At 42.6% G+C, this 19537-nt stretch overlaps 1 protein-coding gene across 1 annotated transcript in view; it reads right to left on the minus strand.

The window, feature by feature from the left end:
* Nucleotides 1-19537, minus strand: part of LOC106609815 (thyrotropin-releasing hormone-degrading ectoenzyme) — a 436096-nt gene that overhangs the window by 63734 nt on the left and 352825 nt on the right. Inside the window, 3 exon segments of the mRNA XM_045722407.1 lie at nt 4765-4820; nt 4970-5103; nt 15194-15282. Coding sequence (XP_045578363.1) covers nt 4765-4820; nt 4970-5103; nt 15194-15282 — 279 coding nt within the window.

The following is a 19537-nucleotide window of genomic DNA, read 5'->3' on the forward strand; positions in this document are numbered from 1 at the left end:
GACATTTTGACCTGTAAAAGTTGTATTTTGATCTACGTGGACGGCTCTACACTATCTAACACCAACAGTGGGTAGATTCAAGGATTCAAGTTGTGTTTCTACTACTGCTCCTTGTCCTACTCCTTCAGTCCTCATAGGTGACTGATCCTAAACACTCACACAAGTGGAACAGGAGGATTCTAACCACTACAACAAAATGGCTGACAAACTCAGTCAAGTCAAGAGCAGCTAAAGTGTTTGAAATAAATCTAAAGATACTATTTGATCCCAGGTCTGGATTCTAACCACAACGACAGAAACAACACTAGGTCCTGGTTCTTCTCTAGCTGTCTGACTACTGTCATCAGGAGATCTTTCTATTTAATTTTTATTTGACCTTTATTTAATTAGGCATGTCAGTTAAGAACAAATTCTTCTTTTCAATGACGGCCTAGGAACAGTGCCTTGTTTAGGGGCAGAACAACAGATTTTTACCTTGTCATCTAGGCAGGGGCGGAAATCCCGGGGGGGACGGGGGGGACACGACCCCCCCATCCTGGGAAAAATATTATTTGTCCCCCCCAATATATCACTGAAACATAACTATGTAATTTAAATAATTTAAATAATACGCAATGAAAGCAATTGTGCTGATTATAGACACTTAATAGCGCGTTTTTAAGTTTCAAAAGATTGCGACCCCCCCCCGCCCTTTGCCTCACAATGGTTTGATCCACTGCCAGTTCCTTAGCTTGCTACGTAACTGCCGTGAGGTTCATCCAGTCAATCGCGCACACACACTAGCTGAATATGCAGAGCTAGCGCGCAAATATTAACTATTAAGCTAGCTAGTACCTATTCCATTTATGTGGCGTCGTCAAAGATGGAATCAGCATGCAGATGATGTAAGTTAGTGCTTCAAAGTCCCTGTGATAAGGTTAGCGATAAACTGAAGTCCAAACTGAACAGAACTACACTCTCATCTACCATTGTCTTAAATATATTTAATGGTCTCGTTGCAAAAGCTAAATTGTCGCAAGGGAACTTTTATTTATTTATTTTATTTCACCTTTATTTAACCCGGGTAGCAAAGATTATAGCAAACACCACTGAAGCTGAATTGGTGCTCGCTAGCTTTGCAAATTCAGCTATTGTTGGAAGCCAGCCAATATGAAACAAACTATTAAAATTACAAAAGGTTGCAGCATATGTTGTGTAAATGGTGAACTCATACAGCTGTCAACTCTTGTCATTTTAATCCGTTTCACATTTGCTAGCTACCTTTTAGATCGAAGCCCATATAGAATGATTGAAGATGATAGAAGCCCATCTCCTACTGTAAATAACCTACACACTGTGTGTGTAGCCAGCCAGCCAGGTAGAAAAATGGCAGAAAAATAAAAGACGGACATCAGAGTATTTTTCAATACACCAAAACGCATAGTAAGAACCCTAGTAGCCTAATATCTCAAAGACTAGTTGATAAAATGTTCATAAGAAAGAAATTAAATTCTAATGGAAATGTTTCACAATGATGTCATTAGGCAGAGCAGGCAACAGATGGCACACAGACAGCAGAGTTGGGGACAGATATGCAGGGACAGACTGGCAGAGACAGGGAGTCTCAGGTAAGTTTGTTGAGTCTTTGTTTGGCAACATTATGAAAGGTTCTAAAAATTTTTGACTTGTAAAATAGGAACATAATTGGAAAATGCCATGGATACGCCCACTCTCAACTTAAACTGGTGACTGAACTAAGATTTGTTAAAGGCAATGGTATTGCTGTTGTGATTAGTTTTGTAGTTTTGGGTACCGGTAGTTAGGAGTACGGCAAACACCTTATTTCTTTGGTTCCTCAATATACATTTACCATATTACAATGTAGGCTATGTGTTACAGCACTACTTTTGGTGTCCCCCTCAGGAATTGCTCTTGAGAAAATTTCATGTAATTGTCCCCTCCAAAGTGGATATCAGATTTTCGCCCCTGCATCTAGGGGTTTCAATCTTGTAGCCTTTAGTCCAACGCTCTAACCACTAGGCTACCTGCCGAGATCCCTGACTTCACCTAATAACTTGGGGAGGCAGGTAGCCTAGTGGTTAGAGTTTTAGGCCAGTAACCAAAAGGTTGCTGGATCGAATCCCAGAGCTGACAAAGTACAAATCTGTCGTTCTGCTCCTGAACAAGGCAGTTAACCCACTGTTCCTAGGCTGTCATTGTAAATAAGAATTTGATCTTAACGGACTTGCCTTGTTTTATCAGACAGTGGAAGAACAGCCACTAGATCTTAGCTCTGAGAGTACAGTCATCAGGAGATCCCTGACTTTACCTAATAACTAGTATCTATCAGACAGTGGAAACACAGCCACTAGATCTTAGCTCTGAGAGTACAGTCATCAGGAGATCCCTGACTTTACCTAATAACTAGTATCTATCAGACAGTGGAAGCACAGCCACTTAGCTCTGAGAGTACAGTCATCAGGAGATCCCTGACTTTACCTAATAACTAGTATCTATCAGACAGTGGAAACACAGCCACTAGATCTTAGCTCTGAGAGTACAGTCATCAGGAGATCCCTGACCTTACCTAATAACTAGTATCTATCAGACAGTGGAAGCACAGCCACTTAGCTCTGAGAGTACAGTCATCAGGAGATCCCTGACTTTACCTAATAACTAGTATCTATCAGACAGTGGAAGAACAGCCACTAGATCTTAGCTCTGATAGTACAGTCATCAGGAGATCCCTGACTTTACCTAATAACTAGTATCTATCAGACAGTGGAAGCACAGCCACGTGACGCGGAGGCTGCATCCTCATCAATCCCACTGTTTCCAGACACTAAAACACCTGGAACTGGATGTCTTCCCTTTGTTAAAAGAGGAGGTTGTGTTTCAAATGGCACCCTATTCACTAAATAGTGCACTACTTTTGACCAGGGCCCTGTGGCGCACTAGTAGTGCACTATTTAGGGAGTAGGGAGCCATTTGATACACAAACAGTGGATCTGGCTGTCTATCATGGCGGTGTGATGAAACGGAGGCTGGCGCACGCAGCCACTCAGTGTGGAGTGAGCATCTGAGCTCCGTGCACCGGGGAGCGAGGAGAGACACGGGGAGAGACAGCGGCAGTCAGGATGGATGCCGTGTACAATATGTTCAAAGACACGCCGCAGGCCAGCTGTCACCAAGCGGCAGGCTCTCTGTTCCGGTAGCTAGCGTGAGGTGTTTCCAGCATCTTGCCAGCATGGCGTGTCCAACAAATGAAAACCGCTGTGCCTTATGAGCTGTGTAGCCAACCAGGGAATCAGTCACTGAACTATTGTTCTGAGAAAAGACAGAGACAGGCAAATCATTTGTCCACCACTTTGGGCTCGTCACAATTCCACCCGGACATATTTCCTGGTCACAACATTGGTATTTCCTGGTCACAACATTGGTATTTCCTGGACACAACATTGGTATTTCCTGGTCACAACATCGGTATTTCCTGATCACAACATCGGTATTTCCTGGTCACAACATTGGTATTTCCTGGTCACAACATTGGTATTTCCTGGTCACATCATTGGTATTTCCTGGTCACAACATTGGTATTTCTTATTTCCATTATTAGGCCTTTGTCTAATAATGGCTGTACTGAGAACAGGTTGAGAAGAGAAGCTGTGGTGACATGTGTCCAATCTCTACAATAATGGCTGTACTGAGAACAGGTTGAGAAGAGAAGCTGTGGTGACATGTGTCCAATCTCTATAATAATGGGTGTACTGAGAACAGGTTGAGAAGAGAAGCTGTGGTGACATGTGTCCAATCTCTATAATAATGGCTGTACTGAGAACAGGTTGAGAAGAGAAGCTGTGCTGACATGTGTCCAATCTCTATAATAATGGCTGTACTGAGAACAGGTTGAGAAGAGAAGCTGTGCTGACATGTGTCCAATCTCTATAATAATGGCTGTACTGAGAACAGGTTGAGAAGAGAAGCTGTGATGTGTGATGACATGTGTCCAATCTCTATAATAATGGCTGTAATGAAAACAGTTTGGGAAAACAAGCTGTGACGACGTGTCTCTAATCTCTATAACAATGGCTGCACTGAGAACAGTCTGAGAGAAGAAGCTGCTGTAATGACGTGTCTCTAGGCTTTATAATAATGGCTGTACTGAGAGCAGTTTAAAATGAGAAGCTGTGATGACGTGTCTCCAATCTATATAACAATGGCTGAACTGAGAACAGTTTCAAATGAGAAGCTGTGATGACGTGTCTCCAGTCTATATAACAATGGCTGAACTGAGAACAGTTTAAAATGAGAAGCTGTGATGACGTGTCTCCAGTCTATATAACAATGGCTGAACTGAGAACAGTTTAAAATAAGAAGCTGTGATGACGTGTCTCCAGTCTATATAACAATGGCTGTACTGAGAGCAGTTTAAAATGAGAAGCTGTGATGACGTGTCTCCAATCTATATAACAATGGCTGAACTGAGAACAGTTTAAAATGAGAAGCTGTGATGACGTGTCTCCAGTCTTTATAATAATGTCTGTACTGAGAACAGTGGTTAGAGGGGATGCTATGATGACCTGTGAGACTAGATGGGTAACACTGTGTCGGGACTCTCTGTGGACAGAGCCAACAGGCCACAACAGGAGGGCTCCTACTGAGAAAACACAGAGGGAGCGTTTGTTAGAGGCTCCTACTGAGAAAACACAGATGAAGGAAGCCACAAGGAGAGAACAGAAACAGAAACCAAACAGAATCCTGTGATGAGGCGGCCATTAAACGCACCTGGCCAGATTGAAGACATCATCGATGAGTCCCGCCCTGTTGCCAACAGAGATTATCTATGGACAGAAAAGGGGAAAGGTGGAACGTTTTTTTATAAATTTCTCTGCTTTTACGTTTTTATTCAAACCTTTAATGGTCCAGATGATGAAGAGGAAGAGGAGGAAGAGGAAGAAGGGAAATATGACGAAGAGGAAGAGCATCCTACCTCAGGGTTGGTCATCAGCTGTCCAATGAGGAGCCTCCAGTTGTGGAGGTCATAGTTCACCCGGAAGTACCCAGTCTGGTTGATGTTGCCTAGCAACCACATGTCCTCGTCCATCCGGCCCACTTTGTGTGTCTCTGTAAACAAATAAACATGGCGGACATGTTTAAAGGTTTACTCTATATATACAGTGCTATATATACAGAGATGATGGACAAGTTTAAAGGTTTACTCTATATATTACCAGACGTTGTGGACATGTTTAAAGGTTTACTCTATATATTAACATACATGTTTAAAGGTTTACTCTATATATTACCAGACGTTGTGGACATGTTTAAAGGTTTACTCTATATATACAGAGATGATGGACATGTTTAAAGGTTTACTCTATATATTACCAGACGTTGTGGACATGTTTAAAGGTTTACTCTATATATTAACATACAAGTTTAAAGGTTTACTCTATATATTACCAGACGTTGTGGACATGTTTAAAGGTTTACTCTATATATACAGAGATGATGGACAAGTTTAAAGGTTTACTCTATATATTACCAGACGTTGTGGACATGTTTAAAGGTTTACTGTATATAGTAACATACATGTTTAAAGGTTTACTCTATATATTACCAGACGTTGTGGACATGTTTAAAGGTTTACTCTATATATACAGAGATGATGGACATGTTTAAAGGTTTAATCTATATATTAACGGACGTTGTGGACATGTTTAAAGGTTTACTGTATATAGTAACATACAGTGAGGGAAAAAAGTATTTGATCCCCTGCTGATTTTGTATGTTTGCCCACGGACAAAGAAATGATCAGTCTATAATTTTAATGGTAGGTTTATTTGAACAGTGAGAGACAGAATAACAACAAAAAAATCCAGAAAAACGCATGTCAAAAATGTTATAAATTGATTTGCATTTTAATGAGGGAAATAAGTATTTGACCCCTCTGCAAAACATGACTTAGTACTTGGTGGCAAAACCCTTGTTGGCAATCACAGAGGTCAGACATTTCATGTAGTTGGCCACCAGGTTTGCACACATCTCAGGAGGGATTTTGTCCCACTCCTCTTTGCAGATCTTCTCCAAGTCATTAAGGTTTCGAGGCTGACGTTTGGCAACTCGAACCTTCAGCTCCCCTCCACAGATTTTCTATGGGATTAAGGTCTGGAGACTGGCTAGGCCACTCCAGGACCTTAATGGGCTTCTTCTTGAGCCACTCCTTTGTTGCCTTGGCCATGTGTTTTGGGTCATTGTCATGCTGGACTACCCATCCACGACCCATTTTCAATGCCCTGGCTGAGGGAAGGAGGTTCTCACCTAAGATTTGACGCTACATGGCCCCGTCCATCGTCCCTTTGATGCGGTGAAGTTGTCCTGTCCCCTTAGCAGAAAAACACCCCCAAAGCATTTCCACCTCCAAGATTGACAGTGGGGATGGTGTTCTTGTGGTCATAGGCAGCATTCCTCCTCCTCCAAACACGGCGAGTTGAGTTGATGCCAAATAGTTCAATTTTGGTCTCATCTGACCACAACACTTTCACCCAGTTGTCCTCTGAATCATTCAGATGTTCATTGGCAAACTTCAGACGGGCATGTATATGTGCTTTCTTGAGCAGGGGGACCTTGCGAGCGCTGCAGGATTTCAGTCCTTCACGGCGTAGTGTGTTACCAATTGTTTTCTTGGTGACTATGGTCCCAGCTGCCTTGAGATCATTGACAAGATCCTCCCATGTAGTTCTGGGCTGATTCCTCACAGTTCTCATGATCATTGCAACTCCACGAGGTGAGATCTTGTATGGAGCCCCAGGCCGAGGGAGATTGACAGTTCTTTTGTGTTTTTTCCATTTGCGAATAATCGCACCAACTGTTGTCACCTTCTCACCAAGCTGCTTGGCGATGGTTTTGTAGCCCATTCCAGCCTTGTGTAGCTCTACAATCTTGTCCCTGACATCCTTGGAGAGCTCTTTGGTCTTGGCCATGGTGGAGAGTATGGAATCTGATTGATTGATTGCTTCTGTGGACAGGTGTCTTTTATACAGGTAACAAACAGAGATTAGGAGCACTCCTTTTTAGAGTGTGCTCCTAATCTCAGCTCGTTACCTGTATAAAAGACACCTGGGAGCCAGAAATCTTTCTGATTGAGAGGGGGTCAAATACTTATTTCCCTCATTAAAATGCAAATCAATTTATAACATTTTTGACATGCGTTTTTCTGGATTTTTTTGTTGTTATTCTGTCTCTCACTGTTCAAATAAACCTACCATTAAAATTATAGACTGATCATTTCTTTGTCAGTTGGCAAATGTACAAAATCAGCAGGGGATCAAATACTTTTCCCCCCTCACTGTACATGTTTAAAGGTATACTTAGGGTTGCAAAGGGTTGGAAACTTTCCGGTAAATTTCCAGAATTTTCCCAGAAATTTTCCATAGGAAGTTAATCCCTGGAATTAGGGGAATTTTGCTTAAATTCATTAAAAAACGTTAGCTTATAACAGGGAGCCTTTTTTGTGGGTTACACATAAGGCAATTCTAGGTCTTGTGGCATATTTTGGTTAAACTATCCCCAATTCAATGGAATTGCAACCCTCTGCATGCACAGTGCATTCTTCCATCACATGTACAGCTGATTCACAAGATCTTGCACACTAATGAGATGCTATTGAGCCCACACTACTACACTGTCTGTGCCAAGGACTACATGATTTCTGGTAAGTATTGATTACAATACTGGGTGGGGTGAATATATTTTATATGACATACATGATTTTATGTTAACTAGTAAATGGTGGCCTACAGCAAAGTGTGTTTAAATCATTTCTAACTTGTTAACAATTTCTGCTATTTCTGCAATTTTCTACCATGTGGGTTTTAGTTTGCTTGAGCCTGCTAACTGAGGAGTGTTAATTCACCTGTGTCCATACATGTTTAATTTTAAAACATGTATCTTATAAAGGAGTTGTTTAATCTGACTGCTGAACTATTTATCTGTACATGGAATTGTATTTGTTGTTTTTTTACTCATTATTTTCTCATCTTTACAGAAAAATGCAACGGGCACTATCTGATGTGTGGAGACATTTCACTGCAGCTAATGTAGAAGGAAAAGCTGTGTACACTTGCAAAAACGGTGCCAAATAATATGTGAAGAATGCAACAAAGATGCAGAATCATCTGGCCAAGTGCATAAAGTTCCCTCAGCAACCTCTGACAAAACTCCCTCTACTTCTATTCGAGGTGAAAATGATAAATCAGACACCTTATCGAAGTTATTTAAATATTTATATATATGTTATTTATATGTGTTATTTAAATATTTATATATATGTTATTTATATATTTATATATATATATGTTATTTATATATGTTATTTAAATATTTATATATATGTTATTTATATATGTTATTTAAATATTTATATATATGTTATTTATATATGTTATTTAAATATTTATATATATGTTATTTATATATGTTATTTAAATATTTATATGTTATCTATATATTTATATATATGTTTTTTATATATTTATATATATGTTATTTATATATATGTTATTTTCTTATTCTTGTTCTAGTCCCTCAGTTACACATGAGGACAACAGTATAAATGTTGGTCTCAGCTGAACATCCTAATGGGTTTCTGAGGGTTAAGTGAGATGAAGAGGAAACACTTCTAACTAGGGTGGACCATACTGAAACCCTCCTGTAAATAAACAGAGCGCAGGGAGCTGGCTGTAGGCTGACTGTAGGGTGGACCATACTGAAACCCTCTTGTAAATAAACAGAGCGCAGGGAGCTGGCTGTAGGCTGACTGTAGGGTGGACCATACTGAAACCCTGTTGTAAATAAACAGAGAGCATGGAGCTGGCTGTAGGCTGACTGTAGGGTGGACCATACTGAAACCCTCTTGTAAATAAACAGAGCGCAGGGAGCTGGCTGTAGGCTGACTGTAGGGTGGACCATACTGAAACCCTGTTGTAAATAAACAGAGAGCATGGAGCTGGCTGTAGGCTGACTGTAGGGTGGACCATACTGAAACCCTGTTGTAAATAAACAGAGAGCATGGAGCTGGCTGTAGGCTGACTGTAGGGTGGAACATACTGAAACCCTGTTGTAAATAAACAGAGAGCAGGGAGCTGGCTGTAGGCTGACTGTAGGGTGGACCATACTGAAACCCTCCTGTAAATAAACAGAGCGCAGGGAGCTGGCTGTAGGCTGACTGTAGGGTGGACCATACTGAAACCCTCCTGTAAATAAATAGAGAGCATGGAGCTGGCTGTAGGCTGACTGTAGGGTGGACCATACTGAAACCCTCTTGTAAATAAACAGAGCGCAGCGAGCTGGCTGTAGGCTGACTGTAGGGTGGACCATACTGAAACCCTGTTGTAAATAAACAGAGAGCATGGAGCTGGCTGTAGGCTGACTGTAGGGTGGACCATACTGAAACCCTGTTGTAAATAAACAGAGAGCAGGGAGCTGGCTGTAGGCTGACTGTAGGGTGGACCATACTGAAACCCTGTTGTAAATAAACAGAGAGCAGGGAGCTGGCTGTAGGCTGACTGTAGAGTGGACCATACTGAAACCCTGTTGTAAATAAACAGAGAGCATGGAGCTGGCTGTAGGCTGACTGTAGGGTGGACCATACTGAAACCCTCCTGTAAATAAACAGAGAGCAGGGAGCTGGCTGTAGGCTGACTGTAGAGTGGATGGGCATGGAGCATATTAATGGACGATTTATCCCTGGTGTGAACACACACACACACACACACACACACACACACACACACACACACACACACACACACACACACACACACTTACACCATTCCCCTAAAGATTCCCACTGAACACAGTCTGTCCCTCTGGTCCCATGTGTGCAGACGTGCCAGAGCTGCCAAGCTCTCGGTGAAGCGAGGCTCAATAACAAAATGGGATAGCTAATGGACCCACTGAGGGATTCAGACTTCTAGGATAGTGTGTGTGTGTGTGTGTGTGTGTGTGTGTGTGTGTGTGTGTGTGTGTGTGTGTGTGTGTGTGTGTGTGTGTGTGTGTGTGTGTGTGTGTGTGAGAGAGAGAGAGAGAGCTGATAAGCCTGGCTTCAGATTTCTGGCTGCTGGGTGAGAGTGGAGGCTAATTTCCAGTCATTGCTGGCGTGCCGTGAAACAAGACATTGAGTAGCAAACCAGCAAACCACTATCGTCAACCCTATAGTTCAGACTACATTAATGCAACGATATATTGGTCTCACACAGCCTACGTGGCTAACTTGTGGTGTTTTGTTCCGGATTCAGTCTTGGAATAGCCTGCTGCGATGAGCACAGCAGGGTTCATAGCAACAGGAACCATTCTAAGAGGGGTTAGGGGAGAATGGGGAAGATAAATGGTGTCGCGCAAGGGGGAAGATCTTCATCAACAAATGTCACTGGAAGTTCCACTCCTAAATTGAATCCCGAGAGGACTGGGCTGGGCAGTGGTGGGAACACTGCTCCGCTCCCTGGCTGTATCCCAAAAGGCACCCTATAGGGGGCGACAGGTAGCCTAGGGATTTGAGCGTTGGGCCAATAACCCAAAGGTTGCTGGGTTGAATCCCTGAGCAGACAAAGGTAAAAATATGTTGTTCTGTCCTTGAACAAGGCAGTTAACCCACTGTTCCTAGGCCGTCATTGTAAATAATAATTTATTCTTATTAACTGACTTGCCTAGTTAAATAAAGAATTACATTTAAATAGGGCTTCGGTCAAAAGTAGTCACAATATAGGGAATAGGGTGCGATTTGGGACACAGTCACAGACAGGAACAGCCAGCCACCGAAATAGATACATTTACATTTTAGTCATTTAGCAGACGCTCTTATCCAGAGCGACTTACAGTAGTGAATGCATACATTTCATTTAAAAAAAATCCGTACTGGTCCCCCGTGGGAATCGAACCCACAACCCTGGCGTTGCAAACACCATGCTCTACCAACTAAGCCACACGGGACCGTAGATACACCTGTGCTACGGAGCGTAGCCGGAGTGGCTTGTAATTAAAGACAATGACAGGGGACTTGTGGCTCTCGGTGACACAGTAATTCACTGGCACCTAATTCAACCAGTGACTGTAGCCTCTAAATCTGCAGGCTGAACATGCCGTCACGCGCTCCTCTGTTTAATCATGCGGGGCCCTTGGTTCACGATGCACGCATGCACAAGGACAGAGACGTAAACACACATTAGGACAAATTCAGAGAGGAGACATGGAAGACTGATTACTTTGCAATGGATGTGCAGCAGGAACACTACTGTAATATAGCTGGTGTATGTTGGATATGCAGCAGGAACACTACTGTAAAACAGCTGGTGTATGTTGAATATGCAGCAGGAACACTACTGTAATATAGCTGGTGTATGTTGGAAATGTAGCAGGAACACTACTGTAAAACAGCTGGTGTATATTGGAAATGTAGCAGGAACACTACTGTAAAATAGCTGGTGTATATTGGAAATGTAGCAGGAACACTACTGTAAAATGGCTGGTGTATATTGGAAATGTAGCAGGAACACTACTGTAAAATAGCTGGTGTATATTGGAAATGTAGCACGAACACTACTGTAAAACAGCTGGTGTATATTGGAAATGTAGCAGGAACACTACTGTAAAATAGCTGGTGTTTATTGGAAATGTAGCAGGAACACTACTGTAAAATAGCTGGTGTATATTGGAAATGTAGCAGGAACACTACTGTAAAATAGCTGGTGTATATTGGAAATGTAGCACGAACACTACTGTAAAACAGCTGGTGTATATTGGAAATGTAGCAGGAACACTACTGTAAAATAGCTGGTGTTTATTGTAAATGTAGCAGGAACACTACTGTAAAATAGCTGGTGTATATTGGAAATGTAGCAAGAACACTACTGTAAAACAGCTGGTGTATATTGGAAATGTAGCAGGAACACTACTGTAAAACAGCTGGTGTATGTTAATAATGCAGCAGGATGATGGAGAAGATAGTATTACTTGACCTGTGTCCTCTTTCCCTTCAAGACACTGACAGTGGATGGTGATACCTCTAGTGGTTACTATGGTTGTGGTGATACCTCTAGTGGTTACCATGGTTGTGGTGATACCTCTAGTGGTTACTATGGTTGTGGTGATACCTCTAGTGGTTACTATGGTTGTGGTGATACCTCCAGTGGTTACTATGGTTGTGGTGATACCTCTAGTGGTTACCATGGTTGTGGGGATACCTCTAGTGGTTACCATGGTTGTGGTGATACCTCTAGTGGTTACTATGGTTGTGGTGATACCTCTAGTGGTTACCATGGTTGTGGTGATACCTCTAGTGGTTACTATGGTTGTGGTGATACCTCTAGTGGTTACCATGGTTGTGGTGATACCTCTAGTGGTTACCATGGTTGTGGTGATACCTCTAGTGGTTACTATGGTTGTGGTGATACCTCTAGTGGTTACCATGGTTGTGGTGATACCTCTAGTGGTTACTATGGTTGTGGTGATACCTCTAGTGGTTACCATGGTTGTGGTGATACCTCTAGTGGTTACTATGGTTGTGGTGATACCTCTAGTGGTTACCATGGTTGTGGGGATACCTCTAGTGGTTACCATGGTTGTGGTGATACCTCTAGTGGTTACTATGGTTGTGGTGATACCTCTAGTGGTTACCATGGTTGTGGGGATACCTCTAGTGGTTACTATGGTTGTGGTGATACCTCTAGTGGTTACTATGGTTGTGGTGATACCTCTAGTGGTTACTATGGTTGTGGTGATACCTCTAGTGGTTACTATGGTTGTGGTGATACCTCTAGTGGTTACTATGGTTGTGGTGATACCTCTAGTGGTTGCCATGGTTGTGGTGATACCTCTAGTGGTTACTATGGTTGTGCTGATACCTCTAGTGGTTGCCATGGTTGTGGTGATACCTCTAGTGGTTGCCATGGTTGTGGTGCTACCTCTAGTGGTTGCCATGGTTGTGGTGATACCTCCACTGGTTACTATGGTTGTGGTGATACCTCTAGTGGTTACTATGGTTGTGGTGATACCTCTAGTGGTTACTATGGTTGTGGGGATACCTCTAGTGGTTACCATGGTTGTGGTGATACCTCTAGTGGTTACCATGGTTGTGGTGATACCTCTAGTGGTTACTGTGGTTGTGGTGATACCTCTAGTGGTTACTATGGTTGTGGTGATACCTCTAGTGGTTGCCATGGTTGTGGTGATATCTCTAGTGGTTGCCATGGTTGTGGTGATACCTCTAGTGGTTACTATGGTTGTGGTGATACCTCTAGTGGTTACTATGGTTGTGGTGATACCTCTAGTGGTTACTATGGTTGTGGTGATACCTCTAGTGGTTGCCATGGTTGTGGTGATACCTCTAGTGGTTACCATGGTTGTGGGGATACCTCTAGTGGTTACTATGGTTGTGGTGATACCTCTAGTGGTTACTATGGTTGTGGTGATACCTCTAGTGGTTACTATGGTTGTGGTGATACCTCTAGTGGTTACCATGGTTGTGGTGATACCTCTAGTGGTTACTATGGTTGTGGTGATACCTCTAGTGGTTACTATGGTTGTGGTGATACCTCTAGTGGTTACTATGGTTGTGGTGATACCTCTAGTGGTTACTATGGTTGTGGTGATACCTCTAGTGGTTGCCATGGTTGTGGTGATACCTCTAGTGGTTGCCATGGTTGTGGTGATACCTCTAGTGGTTACTATGGTTGTGGTGATACCTCTTGTGGTTACTATGGTTGTGGTGATAACTCTAGTGGTAACCATGGTTGTGGTGATACCTCTAGTGGTTACTATGGTTGTGGTGATACCTCTAGTGGTTACCATGGTTGTGGTGATACCTCTAGTGGTTACTATGGTTGTGGTGATACCTCTAGTGGTTACCATGGTTGTGGTGATACCTCTAGTGGTTACTATGGTTGTGGTGATACCTCTAGTGGTTACTATGGTTGTGGTGATAACTCTAGTGGTAACCATGGTTGTGGTGATACCTCTAGTGGTTACTATGGTTGTGGTGATACCTCTAGTGGTTACTATGGTTGTGGTGATACCTCTAGTGGTTACTATGGTTGTGGTGATACCTCTAGTGGTTGCCATGGTTGTGGTGATACCTCTAGTGGTTACCATGGTTGTGGGGATACCTCTAGTGGTTACTATGGTTGTGGTGATACCTCTAGTGGTTACCATGGTTGTGCTGATACCTCTAGTGGTTGCCATGGTTGTGGTGATACCTCTAGTGGTTACCATGGTTGTGGTGATACCTCTAGTGGTTGCCATGGTTGTGGTGATACCTCTAGTGGTTGCCATGGTTGTGGTGCTACCTCTAGTGGTTGCCATGGTTGTGGTGATACCTCCACTGGTTACTATGGTTGTGGTGATACCTCTAGTGGTTGCCATGGTTGTGGTGATACCTCTAGTGGTTACTATGGTTGTGGTGATACCTCTAGTGGTTACTATGGTTGTGGTGATACCTCTAGTGGTTGCCATGGTTGTGGTGATACCTCTAGTGGTTGCCATGGTTGTGGTGATACCTCTAGTGGTTACTATGGTTGTGGTGATACCTCTAGTGGTTACTATGGTTGTGGTGATACCTCTTGTGGTTACTATGGTTGTGGTGATACCTCTAGTGGTTACTATGGTTGTGGTGATACCTCTAGTGGTTACTATGGTTGTGGTGATACCTCTAATGGTTACCATGGTTGTGGTGATACCTCTAGTGGTTACTATGGTTGTGGTGATACCTCTGTGGTTACTATGGTTGTGGTGATACCTCTAGTGGTTACTATGGTTGTGGTGATACCTCTAATGGTTACTATGGTTGTGGTGATACCTCTAGTGGTTACTATGGTTGTGGTGATACCTCTAGTGGTTACTATGGTTGTGGTGATACCTCTAGTGGTTACTATGGTTGTGGTGATACCTCTAATGGTTACCATGGTTGTGGTGATACCTCTAGTGGTTGCCATGGTTGTGGTGATACCTCTAGTGGTTACCATGGTTGTGGTGATACCTCTAATGGTTACTATGGTTGTGGTGATACCCCTAGTGGTTACTATGGTTGTGGTGATACCTCTAATGGTTACCATGGTTGTGGTGATACCTCTAGTGGTTACTATGGTTGTGGTGATACCTCTAGTGGTTACTATGGTTGTGGTTTGGATGAGAGCAGATGTGAAGTGAGGCAGTTAGAAGGTACCTGTTTTATTGGAGATCCAGAGGATGACTTCTGATGATTTGTAAGTTGAATTCCCCACTGCTAAAGTTAGAGGAATCTGCCACTGTAGACTAGAGGGGTATAGATGGGAGGGGATAGAGAGAGAGAGAGAGAGAGAGAGAGAGAGAGAGAGAGAGAGAGAGAGAGAGAGTGAGGGGGAGGAGAAATGGAGAGAGAGAGAGAGAGAGAGAGAGAGAGTAAAATACCACAGTGTGACATCACAGCAGCAAGATATGTGATCGGTTGTCACAAGAAAAGGGCAACCAGTGAAGAACAAACTCCATTGTAAATACAACCAATATTTATGTTTATTAATTTCCTTTTAGTACTTTAACTATTTGCACATAATTACAACACTATATACTATATACTATATGAACTTCAGACCCATGACAGGTTACATTAGGGGTTCAGACCCATGGCAGGTTACATTAGGGGTTCAGACCCATGGTAGGTTACATTAGGGGTTCAGACCCATGGTAGGTTACATTAGGGGTTCAGACCCATGGTAGGTTACATTAGGGGTTCAGACCCATGACAGGTTACATTAGGGGTTCAGACCCATGGTAGGTTACATTAGGGGTTCAGACCCATGGTAGGTTACATTAGGGGTTCAGACCCATGGTAGGTTACATTAGGGGTTCAGACCCATGGTAGGTTGCATTAGGGGTTCAGACCCATAGTAGGTTACATTAGGGGTTCAGACCCATGGTAGGTTACATTAGGGGTTCAGACCCATGGTAGGTTACATTAGGGGTTCAGACCCATGGTAGGTTACATTAGGGGTTCAGACCCATGACAGGTAACATTAGGGGTTCAGACCCATGGTAGGTTACATTAGGGGTTCAGACCCATGGTAGGTTACATTAGGGGTTCAGACCCATGGCAGCTTACATTAGGGGTTCAGACCCATGGTAGGTTACATTAGGGGTTCAGACCCATGGTAGGTTACATTAGGGGTTCAGACCCATGACAGGTTACATTAGGGGTTCAGACCCATGGTAGGTTACATTAGGGGTTCAGACCCATGACAGGTAACATTAGGGGTTCAGACCCATGACAGGTTACATTAGGGGTTCAGGCCCATGACAGGTAACATTAGGGGTTCAGACCCATGACAGGTTACATTAGGGGTTCAGACCCATGACAGGTTACATTAGGGGTTCAGACCCATGGTAGGTTACATTAGGGGTTCAGACCCATGACAGGTTACATTAGGGGTTCAGACCCATGGTATACATTAGGGGTTCAGGCCCATGGTAGGTGACATTAGGGGTTCAGACCCATGGCAGGTTACATTAGGGGTTCAGACCCAATGGTAGGTTACATTAGGATTTCAGGATCTGACTGAACACCACTGACCCCCCCCCCATGGCAGGTTACATTAGGGGTTCAGACCCATGGCAGGTTACATTAGGGGTTCAGACCCATGACAGGTTACATTAGGGGTTCAGACCCATGGTAGGTTACATTAGGGGTTCAGACCCATGACAGGTTACATTAGGGGTTCAGACCCATGGTAGGTTAAATTAGGGGTTCAGACCCATGGCAGGTTATATTAGGGGTTCAGACCCAATGGTAGGTTACATTAGGATTTCAGGATCTGACTGAACACCACTGACCCCCCCCACCCCCCCCATGGCAGGTTACATTAGGGGTTCAGACCCATGGCAGTTTACATTAGGGGTTCAGACCCATGACAGGTTACATTAGGGGTTCAGACCCATGGTAGGTTACATTAGGGGTACAGACCCATGACAGGTTACATTAGGGGTTCAGGCCCATGACAGGTAACATTAGGGGTTCAGACCCATGACAGGTTACATTAGGGGTTCAGACCCATGGTAGGTTACATTAGGGGTTCAGACCCATGACAGGTAACATTAGGGGTTCAGACCCATGGTAGGTTACATTAGGGGTTCAGACCCATGGTAGGTTACATTAGGGGTTCAGACCCATGGTAGGTTACATTAGGGGTTCAGACCCATGGTAGGTTACATTAGGGGTTCAGACCCATGGTAGGTTACATTAGGGGTTCAGACCCATGACAGGTTACATTAGGGGTTCAGACCCATGGTAGGTTACATTAGGGGTTCAGACCCATGACAGGTTACATTAGGGGTTCAGGCCCATGGTAGGTTACATTAGGGGTTCAGACCCATGACAGGTAACATTAGGGGTTCAGACCCATGGTAGGGTGCATTAGGGGTTCAGGCCCATGGTAGGTTACATTAGGATTTCAGGATCTGACTGAACACCACTGCCCCCCCCGGCCGTCCCCCCCCCCTAGACAGATGAAACTATCACACATCACACACGAACACACACGCACTCACACGCACACACACAATGCTGGCTGACAGCTGTTTCACCGCCCTGCTCCTCCATGACGCCTGCTGGTCTAAATTAATGTCTGTCAAAATCAAAATGGCCGCTGCACACCTGGGTGTACTGACTGGCTCTTCTGTTAGCTGCCATCTCTGATTACCTCCATCAACATGACGTCCATGTCAGGGTGGAGGGGACGTGATTCGGAGCACCAGAGCAGTGGGACCAACCACTGAGCAATTAACTCCTAAATCTTTCTCACACACACAGACAGACAGACAGAGCGGGAGGACTGAGCAAATTAACTATTTTTGTTATCTAAGAGAATGAGGGAGGGGAACCTGGTGTGCCTCTGTCTGAAGTATGCATTGTTCAGCTCCTAACAACCATAATTAAGTTGATTTGATTACTTAATTACGTTGATTATCCGGTTTGATGAAACCAGATGCCTGTGGGGTCAGTGCATTCTGAATATCACAGGGATCATGATCAAGAGAGCGGAATTATCTCTGAATGCAGCCTGGTCTCATAGATGAGATGTAACATAGTAAATGTAAATATGCTCCACTCAGATTAGTATGATATGTTACGTTTGGTATGGTTACATAAGACTTACTTAACCCATTTAGCTAACATTTCCGCTAACCCTAACTTTAACACTTTAACCTAGCTCCTAACCTTAACCTTAACTAATCTTAGCCACATTTAGCTTTTGCCACCTAGCTAATGTTAACACAACAAATTGGCATTCGTAACATAACATACATTTGCAAATTTGTACCATAATGTACATTTAGCAAATTTGTAACATATCATACGAAATGCAATTTGTAACATATCATATACGAAATGGATGATGTACATCCTCAAATTAATACATACCATACGAAACGTAACATATCACACAAAATGGAATGTTGGATTTACGTACCGAATAATACGAAATGCTCTGAGATCAGGTTGGTGAATGAGACCGTCTGTCACGTCACAGAATGAGTACTGTAGACCTAATACCAACATGTAGTTAATCTATCATCAAACCTAGACCTAATACCAACATGTAGTTAATCTATCATCAAACCTAGACCTAATACCAACATGTAGTTAATCTATTATCAAACCTAGACCTAATACCAACATGTAGTTAATCTATTATCAAACCTAGACCTAATACCAACATGTAGTTAATCTATTATCAAACCTAGACCTAATACCAACATGTAGTTAATCTATTATCAAACCTAGACCTAATACCAACATGTAGTTAATCTATTATCAAACCTAGACCTAATACCAACATGTAGTTAATCTATCATCAAACCTAGACCTAATACCAACATCTAGTTAATCTATCATCAAACCTAGACCTAATACCAACATGTAGTTAATCTATTATCAAACCTAGACCTAATACCAACATGTAGTTAATCTATTATCAAACCTAGACCTAATACCAACATGTAGTTAATCTATCATCAAACCTAATACCAACATGTAGTTAATCTATTATCAAACCTAGACCTAATACCAACATGTAGTTAATCTATTATCAAACCTAGACCTAATACCAACATGTAGTTAATCTATTATCAAACCTAGACCTAATACCAACATGTAGTTAATCTATTATCAAACCTAGACCTAATACCAACATGTAGTTAATCTATAATCAAACCTAGACCTAATACCAACATGTAGTTAATCTATCATCAAACCTAGACCTAATACCAACATGTAGTTAATCTATCATCAAACCTAATACCAACATGTAGTTAATCTATTATCAAACCTAGACCTAATACCAACATGTAGTTAATCTATCATCAAACCTAGACCTAATACCAACATGTAGTTAATCTATCATCAAACCTAGACTTAATACCAACATGTAGTTAATCTATAATCAAACCTAGACCTAATACCAACATGTAGTTAATCTCTTATCAAACCTAGACCTAATTCCAACATGTAGTTAATCTATAATCAAACCTAGACCTA

The sequence above is a fragment of the Salmo salar genome, chromosome ssa07 (genome assembly GCF_905237065.1).
Source record: "Salmo salar chromosome ssa07, Ssal_v3.1, whole genome shotgun sequence".
Taxonomy (NCBI): Eukaryota; Metazoa; Chordata; class Actinopteri; order Salmoniformes; family Salmonidae; genus Salmo; species Salmo salar.